Source organism: Paroedura picta, chromosome 5 (genome assembly GCF_049243985.1).
Source record: "Paroedura picta isolate Pp20150507F chromosome 5, Ppicta_v3.0, whole genome shotgun sequence".
Classification (NCBI taxonomy): Eukaryota; Metazoa; Chordata; class Lepidosauria; order Squamata; family Gekkonidae; genus Paroedura; species Paroedura picta.
Genome location: NC_135373.1, coordinates 52,352,780 through 52,373,639, shown reverse-complemented (window position 1 = coordinate 52,373,639; position 20,860 = coordinate 52,352,780). Strand labels below are relative to the sequence as shown.

At 43.4% G+C, this 20,860-nt stretch overlaps 1 protein-coding gene across 3 annotated transcripts in view; it reads right to left on the bottom strand.

Annotated features, from left to right (window-relative positions):
• The window catches only part of CAMK1D (calcium/calmodulin dependent protein kinase ID), a 202,755-nt gene extending 186,829 nt beyond the window's left edge, over window positions 1-15,926 (bottom strand). For 2 of the 3 annotated variants that reach the window (XM_077337953.1, XM_077337954.1), the window contains exon 1: window positions 15,075-15,926. In XM_077337953.1, coding sequence (XP_077194068.1) covers window positions 15,075-15,166 — 92 coding nt within the window. In that variant the 5' untranslated portion in view covers window positions 15,167-15,926. The remainder of the gene's footprint in view (window positions 1-15,074) is intronic. The other variant, XR_013231072.1, reaches the window with a different exon arrangement.
• Window positions 15,927-20,860: the final 4,934 nt, after the last annotated feature.

Below are 20,860 nucleotides of genomic sequence, written 5' to 3'. Positions count from 1 at the left end.
CTTGACATGACAGTATCTTTTTCCTGTGGCCACTCTGCCTCAAGCATGAACAAAAAGGAAGACTTCATCTAGGGCTCTATACAAAACTCTGCATTCATTTTCTTGCTGGCTTCTCCTTCTTCATCCTATATCACCCTGGCAAGACTACTTTACTATTAAAAGAGCTATGAATTATAAAGGATGATCAGGGGAAGCCATACATTTTTGAGAGGAGAAAGAATACAATCCTAAATGTTAATCTTCAGCATCTGTGTAAAGGTTCACATGAGAAATTCAATCAAACTGAAACTCAGCATGGAATGTGAAGTGCGCCAATATAGTCCGTCAGCACAAAAGACATTTGATGGCAAAGTTACCTCTGAGCTGGGAAAGGACAGATGAAAACCGAGTAACTCATATGACACACATGCACAATCCTAGAAACAGGTGAGGTGCTGCCTGACTTGACAGTCAAGAAGAGGAGTGCTTTTCAGTATCCTTTGAACAGTAGCTGTTTGGTTTCTTATGCGTGGTTTTCTTTACATGTCATAATACAAGCCAGGACCAACTATCTGGAAATTCAGATTCCAAAAAGTTGCTCCCAGCATGACTACTCTGTTCTGTTAATGTATTTTTAATGTATTACCTTCCCTTTTACAAACTGCTATTGCATCAAAAATTTTGGTCTAAATTACCGTAAATAAAGATTGAAACAGACTACTCTGTTCAGTCTCAAAAATGTACCTTCTCTCCCCACTCTTAGATTTTAACATCCTTGGGGCAGGGAAACATTTTTTTCTTTGTTTACAGTACTCTAACCTTTTCTGCATTGGGGGGGGGGGAGGCTGGGCCAGCACCCATCTGGCAGCGGGACTAATCCCTGCTTCCACATGACATTGGCCCCAATTTGGGCCTGGCCCAAATCAGGCCCTCCGTTGACCCGTAGCAGTCCACTGCAGACACCACCATGCAGAATGGGTCTCTATAAAGCAAATTGTATACTGACAATGCTTTATTAGTAATAATATCTGGAGCACGCTGAGACTAGGAGGAATATGCCAGATGTGGGACCTTTTATTTGAAAACACAGGGATAGGAGCCAAACTCCTTATTATTGGAGGCTCAACTGCTTGTATCTGAATAAGAATATTTCAGCTAACACAGTCAATCTTGGCCCCTCTTACTTGTGGAACCACCTCTCCCCCTATGCGCCGTCACAACAACTTTGCTCATTTCAGCAGTGGCCTCTGCAGGTGCCAACTGCAAATGTGGAAAACCAGCAACTGCCTGAACATGTGTTCTCTCCATTGTAGCTCCTACATTGGCCTGCCCAGGGAAGTCACAAAAACTCTCTCACCAGGCCTTCCACAAATTATGCAACACTGAACTATTCAAGAAGACTGTCCTGCACAGGTAATAGGATTGCACTGTACATAAGGGTTCACAAACTCTTTTGGATAAATGATTGATAGTGTGGTCTATACTGCTTCATATAACTTATTGTAATCAGGCTCCCATTGTATAATTTCTGCATTGCTTCACATTAATACTTAGGCTATGCTTCAATTCTTCCTGGTGGTTCCACATTTTTAAAATGTACCTTATCTGATATTCTGCATTCTGTGGTTTCAATTGGATGTGCTCCCAAATAAAAAGGACCACAGATATATTTAAGTGAATGGCATGGGATTATCTGCTGCTACAGTTCAGCTGAAGATCAGAGGGGCTGTTTGGTGCCTGGAAAGGGTGGACTATCAGCACCCCCATATACACTGCTCAACTTCTGCTCAGGATTATTTACTGTTAACCAATATTAAGGGAACTGCTGTTCTTAAGAGAGCTTGGATCAGCTAATAAGGTTTTTGTGTGTGTGTGATTTTCCAAGTGTGACCAAAAAAATTAAAAGCATCATTAAGGTTCCTGGAATAATATTTTTACCTAGTGCTGTAATTTTGCAGATTCCAAAAAAGTAAAAATGAAGGGAACTGTCCTGCTTGGCTGCTAAACTTACAACAGGCAAAATGCTGTGCCACTGTTTCCTTTTCATTCAAAAAGAGAATAGTTATTTTAAAACTTTGTGAAAAACTTTAAACTCTCGTTGCAGGAAACATATGAAAGTGAAAGTACTAAATTAATTCAGAGTTCATTGTTGATTTGCCTCAGGCAATAGCAACAACAACAGTTTACTGTTAATAGTCTTATATCATCCATAGATATTTACAAGATAACTCAACAGTAAAAGAAACTCCAGTTAAAATCAACAGCTGTCAATTAAGTATCTGTTAAAACAGCCATTTACATCATTTTATATAAAAATATAAGTAATTTAAATTTAAGTTAAAATCATCAACCTAATTCCATACTCAAGATGCTCCATTTTCTATATGGAAGATAATAAAATTTTGCTACAGCATATGATATACTATGAACTCAACATCAAGAAAACGAAGATCATGGCATCCGGCCCTCTCAATTCCTGGCAAATAGATGGGGAAGAAATGGAGATAGTGACAGATCTTATTTTCCTGGGCTCCAAGATCACTGCAGATGGGGACTGCAGCAAAGAAATTAAAAGACACTTGCTCCTGGGGAGGAAAGCTATGGCAAATCTAGGTAAAGGTAAAGGTATCCCCTGTGCAAGCACCGAGTCATGTCTGACCCTTGGGGTGACGCCCTCTGGCGTTTTCATGGCAGACTCAATACGGGTTGGTTTATGGCAAATCTAGACAGCATCCTAAAAAGCAGAGACATCACCCTGCCAACAAAAGTGTGTTTAGTCAAGGCTATGGTCTTCCCAGTTGCAATGTATGGCTGTGAAAGTTGGACCGTAAGGAAGGCTGAGCATCAATGAATTGAGGCTTTTGAACTCTGGTGCTGGAGAAGACTCTTGTGAGTCCCTTGCAAGGTGAACAAACCGGTCAGTCCTAGAGGAGATCAGCCCGGACTGCTCCTTAGAAGGCCAGATCCTGAAGATCAAACTCAAATACTTTGGCCACCTCATGAGAAGGAAGGACTCCTTGGAGAAGAGCCTAATGCTGGGAGCGATTGAGGGTAAAAGAAGAAGGGGACGACAGAGAATGAGGTGGCTGGATGGAGTCCCTGAAGCAGTAGGTGCAAACTTAAATGGACTCCGGGGAATGGTAGAGGCCAGGAAGGCCTGGAGGATCATTGTCCATGAGGTCGCAATGGGTCGAACACGACTTTGCACCTAACAACAACACATGATATACTAGTCTCTTTACCTTCTTGAACTTTAGAAATTTCACCTGACCTATTTCCCTCTATGCTGAATAAAATGTCTTGTTTATTTTGAACATTTTAAAGTCTCTTGAGTGCCATTTTCAGAAGGTTACAGTGATTTTGTCTCTTCCCTCAAGCTCCTGTGTTGAGCCAACTACAAAATAGAATTATGTGACAGGGTGGGACAGCCACAGATATTAAGAAGAAAATAGATAAAAGGGCTGCTCAGCCAGAAAGGAAGGAAAAAAGAAGGGAAAACCTTGCATCTGAGTAATGGAACAGGGCTATGTCATCATACCATTCATCAAAAGAGCCACATCTACTTCAATTTCCGGCATGCCTGCAACTCGGGAGCCCCACAGGTTCCCCATTTCTCCTATGGCAGCTGTTTCAAGGTGGAAAACACAAGTACTCACAACCTGCAAGGGCCTTGCCCATTTTCCTGAAACATGGGACAGATGCCATAATGGAAGTGATGCCAGAAGAGCCACAGGTAACACGTCAAAACAGCAGATTTGGCTTCTAAGCCACCGAGTGAGTATCATGGAACTCTATTACTGCTTAGTATTATTTGCTTACATATTCATTTACTGCATTTGTAAATCATCTTGCAGCTATAACGGCTCCTTGGTAGTCATAGGGAAGGGGCTGGGGTTTTTGAGGGCACATTCAACTTCCCTACCAGGTGGTGATAAAACCCTGGTGCGAGCTCTACAATACATTCTCTGCAATATGTAAGGGATGCACAGTGGACTACAAAAGAAGGATTGTTTGAAAATGCACAAAGGAAAAGGTAAGCAAAAAACACGATTAAATTGGATAATGAAATAATACATCAGGATGAGACTGAACCACCATTAGGACAAGGGCTTAGCAATGACATTATTCTTGGCTATAAGAACTTATAAGAGCAATACTACTGAAAGCGAATGAGGGAACTGTGATTGGTGATGATTAAAGTTTTCAGCCTTTTTATGAAAGCAGAAAATAAATGAAGTATTTATCTGCTCTGCAAATTGATTTTGATTTTACTATGGTTTCCTCATCAAATAAGAGTGCTCAACTACTGTTTACGGAGATATGACAGACATGTCGAATGTAACGGTGATCATGCAGTCATTTTTTTATTCTCAGCTTTTGCTGCACAGCTTGAAGTAAAAAATGAAGAGAATTACACATTATGCTCGCCTGATGTAAATGATGTCAACAAACCCATTAATCAGACAAGGCAAGCCACAGTGTTTAATATGTGTTCAAAATGTTCAATGCTAAAGAAATAATAATAATAAAATTTTACTTTTAGTCCACTCTTCTTGTGTTGATCAAACTTGAAAGAATTATAATCCACTACAGCCCCAATTGAGCCTCTTGTGGCACAGGGTGGTAAGGCAGCAGACGTGCTGTCTGAAGCTCTGACCATGAGGCTGGGAGTTCAATCCCAGCAGCCGGCTCAGGGTTGACTCAGCCTTCCATCCTTCCAAGGTCGGTAAAATGAGTACCCAGCTTGCTGGGGGTAAAACGGTAATGACTGGGGAAGGCACTGGCACACCACCCCGTATTGAGTCTACCATGAAAACGCTAGAGGGCATCACCCCAAGGGTCAGACATGACCCGGTGCTTGCACAGGGAATACCTTTACCTTTACAGCCCCAACTAAAATTTATCTATCTCTCCTTTTCCCAGTGATGAGGCCAGCATTTGTTGCTGGATATTTTGGGCCCCAACAGTAAACCTAGTGAAATAGTTCCATCTTACAGGCCCTGCAGAACTGACTGAGGTCCCAGAGGACCCTCCCTGATCTCTCTCTGGGGCCAAAGCCTAAAAGATCTCCATACTTATTTACATTCAGCAACCACATCTCCAGTGAGTTTAGCATTAGTGTCAGGGGGGGGGCCCTCTACTTAAACCCGTAATGATGACAGCATCTTCCTTTGAAAACCCTGACTTTTTAAAGCATGTGCAGAAGAAAATAAACTGGCAACTGTGAAATGTAAAGGGAGGGCAGATGCACAGAAGAACCATGCCTGAAGTGATTCTAGTGCTTATGAATTCACTGCCAAGAAAATCAGCTGAGCATGTGGGAAAGTCCTTGGTAAGAAACACGGGGGGAAACAGAAAAATAAAGATGGTCCCTCAGATAAATATATTTAATGTATTTTCTTTGAATTCTAAACAACACACCTTCTATCTTAAAATGATTGACTTATCCTTAGTTTATGAGTGCATACTTACCCCCTAACACAGGCTTTCTCATCCAGGGTTTCCTGAAATAGGGGTTTCCTGATGGCCCTGGAGGGGTTTCCCGAATGGGTGGGAGTGAACTTTTTATGTTTTTAAAATCTGTTAAATATTTAGAATTATAGAATCATAAATTATAGAGTTGGAAGGCACCTCCAGGAAGGCACCATCTAGTCCAAGGCACTAGATGGAAGACACCATCTAGTTCAACCCCCTGCAGAATGCAGGAAATTCACAACTACCTGCCCATCCACAGTGACCCCAATTCCATGGCCAGATGACCCCCCCCCACACACACACACACACACACAAAAACAGAATCCCTGGTCAGTCTGGTCTAGAGGAAATTCACCTTCTGATCCCAAAGTAGTGATCACCATTTCTCTGGGCATGAAAGAAAGGGCCACAAGAGCCAAGCTCAGACACAGTCCCTCCTGACCACTCACTCACAATCTGCCTAAGTTCACAGAATCAGTATTTCTGTCAGATGGCTATCTAGCCTCTGCTTAAAAACTTCCAAAGAAGGAGAACCCACCACCTCCCAAGGAAGTCTGTTTGCTAAGGAACCGCTCAAACTGTTAGGAACTTCTTTCAGATTGAGTGATATGACCATGGTCATATCAACCCCCCAACTCCCCCCCAACACTGGGCCTGGAGAGGGTGGGAAGGAGAACGACCCCAGGTAGGCATGTAGACAACTATGTTTCCCAATCATATTCTGCATAAGCACACCACTTCTGGGTTTTCTCAAAGCCTGAAGAATGTTTCAGAGGTTTCTCAATGTTAAAAAAGTTGAGAAAGGCTGCCCTAACACAATCAGCAAAAGCTTTCCTCGAGAATAAACAAAATTTAAAGGAAGATAGTCTAGCTAAGAATTCACATGGGTTCTATTTGTGAGTAAAAATGTGTATCATCCCTGTTTATTTATTATTTTATTTCTTCTATTTAGTGCCAATTACTCTACTGTTCATCTGTTTTTGCTCATAAGAGTAACTGTTAACAGGAACAGTTAACAGTTAAGTACTTCTTACGCTGTGCTTTGGGGACTACCTGTGACCTTCAGATGATCTTATTTATTTATTATTTATTATTTATTTATTTTGCCCGCCTCTCCCCAAAGGCTCAAGGCAGGTTACAACATCTGGATAAAACCCCAATAAAACCCCTTAAAACAGACATAAAAACAGACATAAAATACTAATACAATTCAAAGCCCCATGATGATAAGATGCTGCAGCAAAAAAACCCATCCCAGTTCTAACAATCCCAATAATGCATTCTGGTGTAAAAGGGTAAGCAGAGGGCGCAGATGGAAATTGCTATTGCCACTCCTATGGGGGGGCCATGATCTTCCTTGCCAACCGGCCTCAACCGTAGACCTGACAGAATAGCTCCATTTTGCAGGGTTTGCAGAACACCGAAAGTTCCCGCAGGGCCTGCAGCTCCTCTGGGAGCTCATTCCACCAGGCTCAATACCACAGACTAGATACCACAGTGGAAAAAAAATGCCAGTTCCATAAGAAAGAGTTATGAGATCAAGAGTACTCATATGATGGTGACATTTACACATGCACCTAGCTGCATAGAATTCCACTGTGGCCCGCACGTTGCTATATCTATACATGAAGAGCAACTGAATCACACCCCTACAAGTTTTAACCAAATACTTAATAAGCATCTCAGTAAGTATAATAACACTGCAAGATACATTCTTTCTTGTATGAGGGGGAAGAGAGGGAAATATCACTTCTAGAACTGTGCCAGTACATTAAGCACTTGTATTAAAATGATTAAACTCTACTGCATACTTAACTGGGGACATTTTAAATCAATTAATTTAACTGATTAAACACTTCAGCCTGAATTTCAACAGACACCCCAGATCTCTATGCCAGTGGTTCTCAACCTTCCTAATGCCACGACCCTTTCATACAGTTCCTCATGTTGTGGTGAGCCACGCCACCACATGGAGCACCTGGCGGGAGACTGCCCTACGCTGGAGGCACTGCTGGAGCAACTGGTAGCCAAGCGTGAGCACCTGCAGGAGGAGTGGCAACAGTGGCAGCGCCCCCTAGCCAAATTGCTCATTCTGCCACAACCCCTGTGAAAGGGTTGTTCGACCCCCAAAGGGGCTCCAACCCCCAGGTTGAGAGCCACTGCTCTATGCTCAGTTAGTACAGAAAAAACTGGCTACATTTATGTTGGATCCAGTATACAACCTTCTAACCTAGCAAAACATGGCCACTATTTGTTCTTTTAAAATTTGCCCGACTTAGCCAAAATCACTCAACACCAAAAATTCTCTTGAATTCATACTAACTAGATATTATCAAATTGTGATGTTTTATAAAAAGTGAAAGGCACTACAATTACCAAAACTACATGGGCAGAATCTCAGAGGCACATATCATTAGTTCAATTAGGAAGGATATTTAAGTATCATCAGAGTATTTTTACACTGTGAAGTAGATTTTGTTTAGTTATCCAATTTAGTAATAGGGCAAAGAGATGTGTTTAGAAATTGTTATTACTGCTGTTAATTATTGGTGTGATCACTGATGCACGAATCAGATTCTAAAGTAATAAAATTGACAGGTTCTGGCTTCAGTCTTTTTAAAGACTAACTTCCTTCATCAAGTTGTTTGTGAATTATAACTTCAGTTCAACCATGTTTTCATACGCTCAAATGTGAGTGCAAAATTAGATCCTATTAAGTAATCATGAGTGTTGGCTATGACTCACTGGATAACTGAACACTGTTTCTGGTAATAAATTGAGAACCTTATTATCTACGTTTATTACTGCCAGTCAAGTCCCTAAGATACAATCACAATGTTTTACTAAATTATATTCATGTTATACTTCAGCTGAAATGAAGGCAGCTGCAGTGTAAACACATACCGGGGAAACACTACAGTGTTATGACCTATAAATTATTTTAATTTAATTTATATTTGTAGGCTTAGTAGGCTCTCACAAAGACAGATTCCATAATGGCAAACAAATTGGCCAGAAGGCAGATGGTATGACGCTGTGCTCTTCTCCTGAAATGCACAGCCATTGAAAAATGATGGGCATATTCTAGAGTCCACTCTCTGTTTCTGCAAGTGCTACGTCCAGTAGGCAAACCAAAGCCCAATAAAACCTTCAAATGAGTCACAAAATATGACCCAGAATCCTTTGCAATATGCAGTTTCCATAGCGATTGGCGGGGGGGGGGGGAATGATATGCAAAGGGTTCCCTGAAGAAAGAAAATCTCTTATTAAAAGGAGGAAAGAATATAAAGTGGGATCAGGACTTAGTGCTAAATTCTAATTTATATGAATACTAAACTGTGAACACAATTTTTGAAAGCAATTTATTTGTTCTTTGTATAAGTAAAGATTGCATAACGTAAGTTTCTTGTTGGGTGCCATTTTTTTTTGTTGGGCGCCATTTAGGGAAAGAATGAAAAGCAGCCGTCTTCTCCCACATTTCAGATCATATCTGAACATTCCTCAGCCATATAGAAATCGCTAGTTATTCTGAGTTATAAGAAGAACAAAAGCTGGGTTTTAATTTTTTGTACCCCACTTTTTACTATCTGAAGGAGACTCAAAGCGGCTTACATTGTCCAAATACTTCCCCACCCCTCAACAGGCACCACTTTGAGATACATGAGGCTAAGTGGCCCAAGGTTGCATGTGGAGGAGAAGGGAATCAAACCCAGTTTTTAACCACTACATCAAGCTGGCTGTGTCCTGATCCACCACAACCTCCGTTCTGATCCACCATCACCCTCCCCACTCTCCTTATCAGCAACTATCTGAAGGGCAATGGGAATTTGTGTATGCTTGTGTGTATGTGCTTACATGAGTGTGTGTACACAAGGAAGTTTACAGTCACTTGCAGGGAAACCTTACCCCCCCCCCTTTTTTTATTATTGCTTGGGTTGGTTTCTGCCACCACTCAGATCTGTTCACCCTTCGACATTCCCCTCAATAGTCTGAGTCACTTTAATACCTATATGTGCCTATGGGGGTTCCTCATTTCCCTCTCCCCTGCCTGCTAACTTTCTAGCCCCGTCAGGGGATGGTTCTATCTATGCATAGAACAAGACAATTTTATGGCTTCTCATCTCTGCATGGAACACGGCTTGGTTCTCACTGGAGAATGGGATCTATCTAAGACCAGGGCCTCTTGTGTGGTAATTCTGTATTTCTTTATCACAACAAAGCCTCTTCAAAGCACCCTTCCATTTTGATCACAGCTTGTTCACAAATTTCAAACAGCACTCTCAGGCTAAATCACACATGTTTTCATACAGTTTACACTGTTATCTGAGAACTGTAATTTAATCCAGTCAGTTCCAAACATGTCAACACTACGAAAGCTACAAATAATGAATGACAGCAAGTGCACAGGCACAAAAGCTGCACATAATGCCATAACAGGCTCTCGGGCATTCATAATCCAAGGACGCTAGTATATCTTGAACTTAAATCAGCACCTTCTACTCATCCACTCACTATGTTGAATTCCATCACAGACACCAAACTACTCGAATAGCTGCCCATTTTGAATTGTGAACAAACGGTCAAGATGATCATACGAGAAAACAGAAAACAAGCACTGCAAAAACAAGTTTAATTCTGAAATACCTGTTCTGCAAATTGTTCCTACTTAAAATGCACTGCTAATTCCACATGAATGCTTTGACTGTGAATTTTTCCACTTTTCTGTCTTAAACAGGAAGACAAAGATTGGAAACAGACCAGGTGCCATTTCAGATTTTGATAGGAACATTAATTTTTTCAGCTTTACTGTGTACCTTGCATGCTCCGAATCAGAACCTAAAAGGCAAACTTCAAATAAAGTAAATAGTAAATAATAATAATCAAAACATGGCTTCCTATGTCTGTTTCCAAACTTCCTGTCCTTACTTGAACTATTAAGGTGGTTGACAGTCAAAACATGTGTGTGAAATTAACAAGCTTTGGGCCTGCTCTTCTATTTCTATATTAAGTAAGAACTGAGAAGACTTGAGGGGGAGCCTTCCTTGTAGCAGGCTGAAGAGTGCTGGCTTGAACTTAATGGAGTAGGCAGGGACACTTCTGTACATCGAAAAAATAGCATTATGCCAGTTTAATGGCATAGCACTAAATATTATTGCATCTCCAGGCATTCCTCACCTTCTTGCTGTCTCACTTCCATCTGCCACCTTTTCATGCTCCTTAAACTTCACATTAGCTGTTGGAAATGGTGGAAGAAAGCAACACATTTTACACGCGACTTGCTTCCACCTGTCAATCAATCCTGGCAACCAATCCCCTTTCTCAATGTTTTCAAGGGCCCGCAATGCCCGCTAATTTTTTTAAATTCAATACTCCTCCATTGAAATGCCTATGCAGCTAATCATAGATACATAGTCCTTTTTTAATGCCACCCCTTATAGAATCATGAGTCTTGATACTTTAAAAGATCTCGTTCCTGATTTTAGGGGTATTTCTTGAAGCCTGAAGAATGTTTCAGGGGTTTTTCAATGGTCAAAAAGTTGAGAAAGGCTGCGTTAGAAGATAAGCAAATGAAAGAGCTTGAGATAGTATAGCCGATGCTGGTAGGTTCTGTGAACATGTTGTCTGGGTGTACATGGTAGCAAAGTTGGCATCTTGGTTTACTGCAACCTCTGATACCAGTGTCGATGTTCAAATTAGATGTTGTCTTATTGTGGGTGAAGAGCTGGTTTAAGATTGTGGGCTGTTTGCATGCAAGAAAGGGTCTGCCCCCAGTGCTTGTGAAAGAGAACTGTCATCATTCAGTAGAGGCTGTAAGTTATTGGTGATGAATTGAAATTTTTTGGAACTAAAATATCCACCTGAGGAAGTCAAAAAAGAGATTAACAAAGCCAGAATAATACCCAGAGAAAGCAGGTTACAAGACAGGCACCAAAGATACAATGACAGAACACTGCTAGTCATCACTTACTCTCCTTAAAACAGCTCAGAAGAAGTAGATGCTGTGATGTTCCCTCCACACTTGAGAGGAGATGGATGGAGCACAACAGGGGATCTTAGTTAATTTGTGTCAGCATTCTGCAGCTACGAAGGCCACATCTGCCTATCAGTTTCCAATTTTGATACATTTATTTCCTTCGTTTATTTATTTGATACATTTATTTCTTATGTTTCCCCCCAGAATTAAACCCAAACAAATGCTGATCATATTAACTAAGCTTGTTATTCCAGTGTAGTCCTTGCATCAGTCAAATACCTTTATTATGCCGTATGCTAATTTGCGGTTTATCCTCTACCTATACCTATATAAAAGGACTCGTAACTTCCATTTCAATGTATCTGAAAAAGTGTTCATGCACACAAAAGTTTATACTTTGACATAAACTTTGTTGGCCTTAAAAGTGTCACTGGAATAAAACTTTGTTTTCAGTAGCCAACCTGTTCCTTTGAAGGTCCAACAACAGGGCATAGAGATCGAGATCTTCCCTTGATGTTGACTTCTGGCTCTGGGATTCCCCTCAGTCACCATGGTTAGGAGCCACTGATAGACCTACTCTCCATGAATCTAATCCATGCATGTGATCATCACTACGTCCTCTGGCAGCAAATTCCACATTTTAATCACTGTGTAAAGTATTTCCTTTTATCCTTCCTAAATCTACTGCTCCTCAGCTAGTATTTTGGGAGAGGGAGAAACATTTATTTTTGTCAACCTATCCATAATTTTATAAAACTCTATCATGCCCCCTCTTTAGTTGTTTCTTTTCTAAACTAAAAAGTCCCAGATTCTTCAGCCTTTACTCATAGGGAAGCTGCTCCAACCTGCTAATCACCTTGGTTGCTCTCTTCTGTACTTTTTCCAGCTCTGCAATGTCTTTTTGAGATATGGTGACCAGAACTGTACACAGAATGATCTTTCACTTAATACACCCTGAGTATGTGTTAACTGCATTGTTCAAAACAGAAATTTCCTTCAATGCAGTATCATTATTCATCACCATGCATTTCCCATTTGTCATTTTCATTCATAAAATGAAATCCAGTTATTCTATAAAAATACACCACTTCTACTACAAAACTTCCTAGCTGACAATCCTATAGTTAAATATAGAATTGTGACTAAGAACATGAAGTACAAGGCTAGCCAATAAAAGTTACTGGCACAAGCAGCCTAGTAGTCATTCTTAATTACTTTATCTGGCAGAAGCTAGACAGCAGTTTGCTTCAATGTATCTTCTTCAGGGTGATGAAAGTACCAAGAGACAGTACTGGGGAATGGTTCTTATCATTTGCAATAGCAAGGACTGACCCCTTTGGGTTGTCTGGAGCACCCAAGCTCATTCAGTGTGCACTGCTTCACAAGTACTCCTCCAGAATTTCATTATGGAACTCCTGGGAACAGAACATGCTTCATCAATGAGTCTCTTCTGAGGTTGTTGTACTCCACAACATTATGTAGCTTATATGAAGCATGTAGCTTATATACAGCAAGGAAAGATTTGTTTCTGCTCTTCAAAATCTTGCCATCACAAAAAATATTACGCAAAAGTAGACAAAAACATTAGTATTAATCAGGCACCCATTCTGTCACAAATAGACCCTAGACATAATTCAATTAGCTCAAATACAAGTTTTGCTACCCTTTACCGACAATTGGTCATGCCGGACATCTGATCATTGCACATGTTTAGACCTAGAGAAATAACAGCCTTTCCTATGAAACAAACAGAAGCAGAAATTTTACAGCCATTCTTCTTTAAGTTGCATTTTGTAAGCCACACACGCAACACAGAGTGTGAGATGTAGGAATTGGGAATGACAGTTACCTAAAGAGACATATGCATTACAAACTCACTTGTAATTCATAACAGAGCCAGATGTGTATACAAACCTAAAATCAACAACTACATAGCATTTTGTGCATTGACCTTTCTTAAAATGCACAGCCATCTGCACCTAGAACATCTTTTTTAACAAAAAGGAGAGAAGAAAAAGCTGCTAAATGCCAATCTGTTTTGTCACTCCTTGTTCTTATTATCTGCCTGTGCATGCTGATGCAGATGATTAAAATTATCTTCCATTTTGCTAACCTATAAGGCACTATAAATAAAAAGGAGGGGGGACTACAGCAACAACCATTAAGCTACAACAGCACATTGGATAAGACACATCCCATCTACTCTGATTATTTCTGTTCTTCTTTCTATGAATAGATTCAGCTGTCAGCTTTAGAGGAAAACATAAAAGTCAAACCGCATTTCCTGGGTCCTTTAAAGCTCCATTTCTATTAGAAATGCAGCATTTTTTCCTTGTAGTTAAAAAAGAGCACTTGTAACTGCCAGTGATTCAAAATAGTTGATGCAGACCATATAAAACATTGCATAATTAAACAGGGCCCTGGCAGAAGCTGATAAAACCAACTGTCAAAGTATAGCACACTTTCATTCTGAATAGACCAGTTCTGGCTTCTCATATATATGTTCACATTAATTTATTCCTGTGCAACAAAAATATTTTTATGTTATTTCATTTCCAAGTACATCAGTTCAAATCTATTGAGTTAACTTTGTTCACTAACATTTACTGTTCAGCATGTTTCCTCTCACATGGTCTCAATGCAGTCACAATATGGAATATACTCAAATGTACACCACCTTACATCCTTAAATGCATACCAATGCACAATAACATGCAATATGCCCAACTCTCAAAGTCACAGGATGCAGACTTAGCAAATGGAAACATATTCAAACATTGTGAGCTTGGAATACTGAAATACACAGCAGACAGACACACACCCAAGCATTTAATACACATTAATGGTCCATATGCCCATATACACACAATCTCAAAAAACATTAATCTCTCTCTCTCTCTCTCTCTCTCTCTCTCTCTCTCTCTGCATATAAGTTGGTGCACAAAGTGCCATCTGCAAAATAGTATGATCAGATGATGCATTAAAAAAATAAGGATTCACAAAATAACATTATGCAGCACATGTCATCTTGCATGCTATGACTCTTGCTAAAGCATCATTCCTGTGCAGGTCAATGCTGTTTTATGTGACTAGGCAAGTATAACGGGAGGGCTCCTGAAATCTTTTACACGCAGGTGGGTTTTGGCTGAGCTATGAAGGTGGCCGTCCTATGGGTGTGAATTAGGTTCGAAATGTGCTTTGCTGCACATCTCTGTTGAACGCTGGGGGGGGGGCGTTGTTCGATGCGCCCACAGCATGCCTGTCACGAATCTGGGGGAGTCAGGGCTAAGGCGCTGTTCGGAGTTCTCTGGGATGCAGGGAGCGGGGAAGCGGAGTTTGCAGGGATTGAAGACACACCAAAGGAGCCGACGGGAGCGGTTGGAGAAAAGTGTCGCGATTTCGTCACACGCCCATGCTCGAAGAAGGCGACCCTTTCCTCCCTCCGCACCTGCCGGTGTCCGCAGACGCAGCCGGAGCAGGACGGGTGGGCGGCTGGGCTGGTTCGGTCGCCCTCCCCAGCAGCAGCAGCAGCTGTCACCGCCGCCCTCGCCCGCCCGCCCGCCCTCCCCACGAGACGAGATGCCCCGGCCCAGCGGCCACCCTTCCTCCATCCCCGGCAGGTCCCCGGCAGGCGAGCGAGCCTTACGTTCCCAGGGTCTCCTTGAACTCGAAGATCTTGCTGATGTCGTCGGCGGGCTTCTTCCACGAGGCGCTCCCCTCGCCGTTCTCCTGGGCCATGGTGGCAGCCAGGCCCGCGCGGCGGCGCGGAGGATGCTCGCTCGCTCGCTCGCCCAGGAAGGAAGGGACGCGGCAGGCAGGCAGGCAGGAGGCTCCCGCTCCGCTCTGCCTCGCCGGCTTTTGCTTTCTCTTCGGGCGCTTCCTCCTCCCTCTCGCCCACTTCCTGGTTGCCGCCGCACTTCTGCCTTCTCCACCGGGCGAGGCGCCCCCGGGCCCAACTGGTCCCTCCCTTTCTTGGCCGCCTTGCCTTTGCCGGCCTCGGCGGCGTCTTTTGTCTGCGTGTGGAGAGAGCCTCCCTTCGGACCGGCGAGGGTCGGCGCTAAGTTCAGGCAGCGCCCAGCGCCGACGGGAGCCCCTCTCCGCTGCTCAGGGTCGCCCACGTCCCGCCTCTCTCGCTCTCCAACTTGCCCGGCGCTGCAAGAGCGAGTGGGAGGGAAGGAAGGAGGGCTGGCGGCGTGGAAGGGACCGAAGCAGCCCGCAGCCGCCTGCTGCCTGCGAGAGATTGCACTGACACCTCGGCGGTTGCTGGTTGTTATGGCGATAGGAGGGCGGAAGCGCGCGGGGGGTGGGGGGGGGGAGAAGCCGCCTCCGGGCTGCCGTTTGCGGCTCCTCCAGGCCCCCCTTCAAGAGGGCTCGAGACAAATTCGCATTGCGCCAAAGGCACGCGTCGGCCGGACGAGGGATCCCCGCGCGCGCCTTCTCTCCGTTGGCCACCGGCAGCCCAGAGGGGGGAGGCAGGCAGCAGAGAGCGCGCGAGCCCTGGCAGCCCCCTCGCTCCCTCCCTCCCTCCGCGGCTGGCCGGGCAAGCCCCTGAGCGCAGGGCTCCAAGGACAGCGTTGCGCCGCAGTGGAGAGGGTGGCTTGCCAACAGCGGAGGCGCCCTCCCTGGCCCGGCCCCAGGCCCTGGCTTGAACTGGAGGGGAGAGGCCAGAAGGGGCCCAGCACACTCTCTGACTTGACCTTTTGGAAAGTCTGAAGAAGAACCTCAAGAGTCGCCTCATGGAATTTCATTCAGGTCTCCAACATTTGCCTGGTTTAGCCAGTCCAACCGCATTCTGGCAGGCAACCCAAACTGGGGGCTGCAGCTGACAAGCCAGCAAACTTGCTAGCTGCTTGAGAGGCTTTGGGACCAGGCCTCAGGGATGCTAACGGCTCTCTAGTGGATTCTAACTTGATTGGTGGCCAAACCTCTGAGGTTCTGCACCAACGCCTTCCCTAATGCGCTGGCTCTAACCTTCCCCTCCCCTGTAGAAAATTTTGGCATTTTGACATGTTTGAACAAAGCTGGCTACCTTAATATAAGTACTGGGATGATTCTAATTGAGACCCACTTGCTACGGGTCACTAGAGGGCTGCAATATACCTTCAAACATGTTCAGAGAATCTCTGATGCCTGAGTGATCACAGCCAATGTTTTATCTGGGATTAGGAAGAAGGCAGGCTACCATCATGTCTAGCCTGTTACTGGCTTTTTCTTGCATTTTCCTCTCACATTTGAAAGCCGCATGGAGACAGGAGCATTGCTGAATGTCTTTCACTTCACAGAGGTCAAAGCTAATTTTACAAATTATTAATGGTTTCCAAGATTGAGAGCAAACCTCCCAAGAAGAACTGAACCCTGACACTTCCTGTGTTAGTAACTGTGCATTGCACCAACCCTTGGCTGTGTAACACATAACAGATTAGTATTTAATGAAGAAAAATGGGCATCCATGGGACTTCCCTATATCCCTGTGCTTTCCAGGCAAAAAGTGTACAAATGCTCTTACCCACTGCAAAAGATCCAGTACCTTTCTTTAAAGAGGTTTTATTTCAGTGACATGAAATTTCCCCCAGTCCTGAAGCTCCAAAATTTTAAACCTGAACCAAAACTACTTCCAAGACCCTACCCTACCCAATTCAGCATTTTCATTGCAAATGTATAGTCGTGGGAGTCTGCCATACGGCAGCCAAGGCCTTACAAGCTGCCAGCAATACAACTCTCTACCAATATTCTCCATCATCGGGGAGCCTTCAATTATGTACTCTTTAGTGTTTCTTCAGCAACTGAACACTCCCCATCATAACTGCAGAGGTGCACATGGAATTATTTTTTAAAACATGTATGGCAAATGCCAGAATGGCTAATCCTATTTACCTAGCAATGCCTGCCATTTTATAGAACTGTCGCTTTCCCTTTTTGATTTATTTTTGAAGGTGCACTATACTTTTAAAGAAGTGGAAAGGAGTATGACTTTTCCCCTCAACCCATCAACAAGATTTCTTCATTTACTCCCCTTTTCCAGTATATTGAGAAAGAATATCAATGTTGTTGTTAGGTGCGAAGTCATGTCCAACCCACTGCGACCCCATGGATAATGATCCTCCAGGCCTTCCTGTCCTCTACCATTCCCCAGTGACTATTTAAGGTCGCACCGACTGCTTCAGTGACTCCATCCAGACACTTCATTCTCTGTCGTCCCCTTCTTCTTTTGCCTTCACTTACTTGCCACCCCATGTCAGTTTTGGAATGAAATGAGTTGTAGAGAAATGAATTTGTCTTTAGAGGTTTCATTTGAGTAAAATCTTCATCTTGATTTTTTAAAAAGTTTTATCTCTTTTGGCGGAGTCCAAGCACCCACCAAACCTTTAGATATGCAAATGGTGACACAAGAAGATGCCTCACACTCACACACTCCGTCCAGCTAGAGAGGAGACATCTAGCAAGAAACAGAGATCTGACTTTGGGGAGGGGGGGAATACTGGAGACCTCAGGAAAAGCTTCTTGCCTAGTCTGGTTAGTGGGAAGAGTGACGATAAAACTCCTTGGACTCTCTTTTCGTGCTGTTTCCATCAAGACAACCAGGATTCTTACCTGAGGTCTATAGGAGGTGGCTGTTGTCATGTACTGGCCTGTACACTTGAGCATTCAAAATAATGAGAGCCTTTTAGAAAGCTCTGATCTATTAAGCAAAGAAACCTACATTAAATTAAAATCCACACGGTTATGTTCACAGAGAGGAACAGAGGAATTGTGCTTTACCCTTTTTGTTTGGATCCCTTGCTCAATCTGGTGCTGTGCTGAGATTATTCATGAGGACATTTTCTTCTTAATAAATAAATAAACTTTTGATGCTGGTAGTGATTCTCTGTACCACCTTATTCTGGGCATGCTATTTCTAAAAGGAGTATTAGGAGAGGGGAGTCAGTGAGTGGCAACCCCGTTAGTAATGCACAAGGCTGTAAGTTGTCCTGTGGTAGTCAGATGCTGGATAGCAGGAAACACAGATTCAGGGCCTCAGAACAGGAGGGGGGAGAGAGTTGGGAACTCTGACTCTCAGGGGGTCATGTAGGCTAGGTGGTAGTAGCAGTTGAACACACAGAGAGAAAGGCTCCTCTAGAGAGGCAGCATGTGCCAGGCAGAGAGCTTGGGCAGCTACTAGGGCCCAGACAACTTGGAGGGCATGGTGGAACAAGGCCTGCAGGTCAGAACAGGGCTATTCTGCATCACTAGCACTTGGATTTACGGTGATTTATCACTGCAAGGGAAAACCACTCTGAGAACAATGTCTGCTGCCCCAAGGTCACAGCACCCCCTGCAGCACTATCATTCATCCCTGGACAGAACATTGGCATGGCAGTCTGGTCAACATGCTGTGGCAGCAGAAGAGCCAAAGCCCAGGGGTAGTAGATCCTATGATGTGCATGCCAAGTATAAGACAGTCGCGTCCTCTCCAGTCAAAGAATTTCAGGAAGCCTGGCTGTTTAAAAAAAAACAAACAAAAAAAAAGCTGTCTCAGAGAGAAGCTGCAAGGGAGAATAGTCTGTTAGATAGACCAAGAGTATATTATTACTTCAGCATAAAGCAAGTAATCTGAGCAGCAATTTATTTGATAGATTTCTGTCCAGTAAAAACACTATGCTTTGAGGCGGCTTCCCAAAAAAACTGTCCCAGTAACTTTGCACCAAAGTAGCCAAGGTTATTGTATGAAATAAAATTTGGCAGAATGACAGATGACTGAGCATATGATGCTGCTTTATAGTGAGTTAGACCTCCCCCCCCCCCCATTGTTAGTTTTGTCTACTCAGACTGGAAGCAGCTCCCCAGGGTCTCAGGCAGTGGCCTTTCACGTTACATCTGTTAAATGGAGATGCCAGGGATTGAACCTGGGACCTTCCTGCATGCCAAACGGATGCTCTGCCACTGAGCCACAAGTCCTAAAGAACCCTAAATGCCACCAGGAAAGCCATTATTTCAGCATAAATTTTGTGCCCAATAATAGTATCCTGACTGTCAAGGAAAAGGAATGTCCTCTATTCTCTCCGCTGCCTATTTCTGGCCGGAAGTGCAAGTTTCTACCAATAAACTAATCTAGGAGAAGGAGACAAAGAGGAGTGTTGTGTCAGGGAATGAGGGTGACCATTTGTTTCTCAAGGCATCCCAGACTGCAGTAGGGCCAATAGTAAAGGCAGTTTTTCAGTTTGGCCATATCCTGCTGCCAGAATTCTTTTCTAGTGATTTGCCTGCATTGCATGAGAAGAATAGTTGATTATTATTTTCCACTTTTTACTACCCGAAGGCATCTCAAAGCGGATTATAATTGCTATCACTTCCTCTATCCATAAAGGACACCCTGTAAGGTGGGTAGGGCAGAGAGAGCTTTAACAGAACAACTCTGTGAGAACAGTTCTAACAAGATCATGACTAGCTGAAGTTCACCCAGCTGGCTGCATGTGGACGAGATTCCTCTGTGGATATTGGCCACTCTGTGTTGTCCAATGCTGCCCTCTGCAGCATGGGATCATTTTTTACAATAAAGATTAATAAAGCGTACTCAGGGGGGTAGGTATGGACTTCAGAAGTAAGTTCAGATATGGAAATGGCAGGGAGTCTATGAAGAAGGGAGGCTGCTAAGGAAGCAGCAGTCAAAATTGGGGGTGGGAGGGAAAGAAGTTCAAATAACCAGAAGCTAAGGTGGGGTGTATAAAGGGGATGAAAAAGAGCTGGGTTGGATTGTATATGATAAAAATGTTAAATTCGGAAGGGGATAATAAAAACTGGATAATTGTGGGGTGGGATGAGTGACTTTGGAAAGGAAGAAGGAATAATCCTGGCAATCAATTGTATCCAACATGTTTTTAGTGTTTTGAATTCTGGGAAGAGTTGGAGAAGTTCTTTGAAGAAGAGGGCATCCTCCTGGAGGCTGCACAACAGACCACATTTCCTCTTGGTTGGCAGTGGTGGTTTCAGGTGCAGGGGGATGGGAGAGGCATGATGGTGGGGAGGGCAGCAAATACTGACACCAAGCTGTCCAGGAGATTCACCTCCAAGGTAATGTTCATTGTCTTGCTGCAGAAACTTATGCATACCTACATGGAAATCCGTTCTACTGTGTTCAGTTGGGTATATTTCCAGTAAGGATTCCTGAGGGCTGCTGCCTAGATCCTCTCCCCTGCTTTGTGCCTGTCTTCACCATCTGCCTGTATACCGATACCACACAATGTATAGATGGGCTCAACCTGTGTTAAGCAGGCTGTGTAATATACCATTCAACCTCTGCTATTGAAAGAATGCAGACTGCCTGTCAAGTACAGTCATCTAAGAGGAACTCAGGAAACCATAAGCCACTTCCAGGAGTGTCTAACTTCTGCCAGACTATAGGACACAGTTGGTCAAAATGCTTTACATTTCAGGAATCACAAGTTATACAGGTCT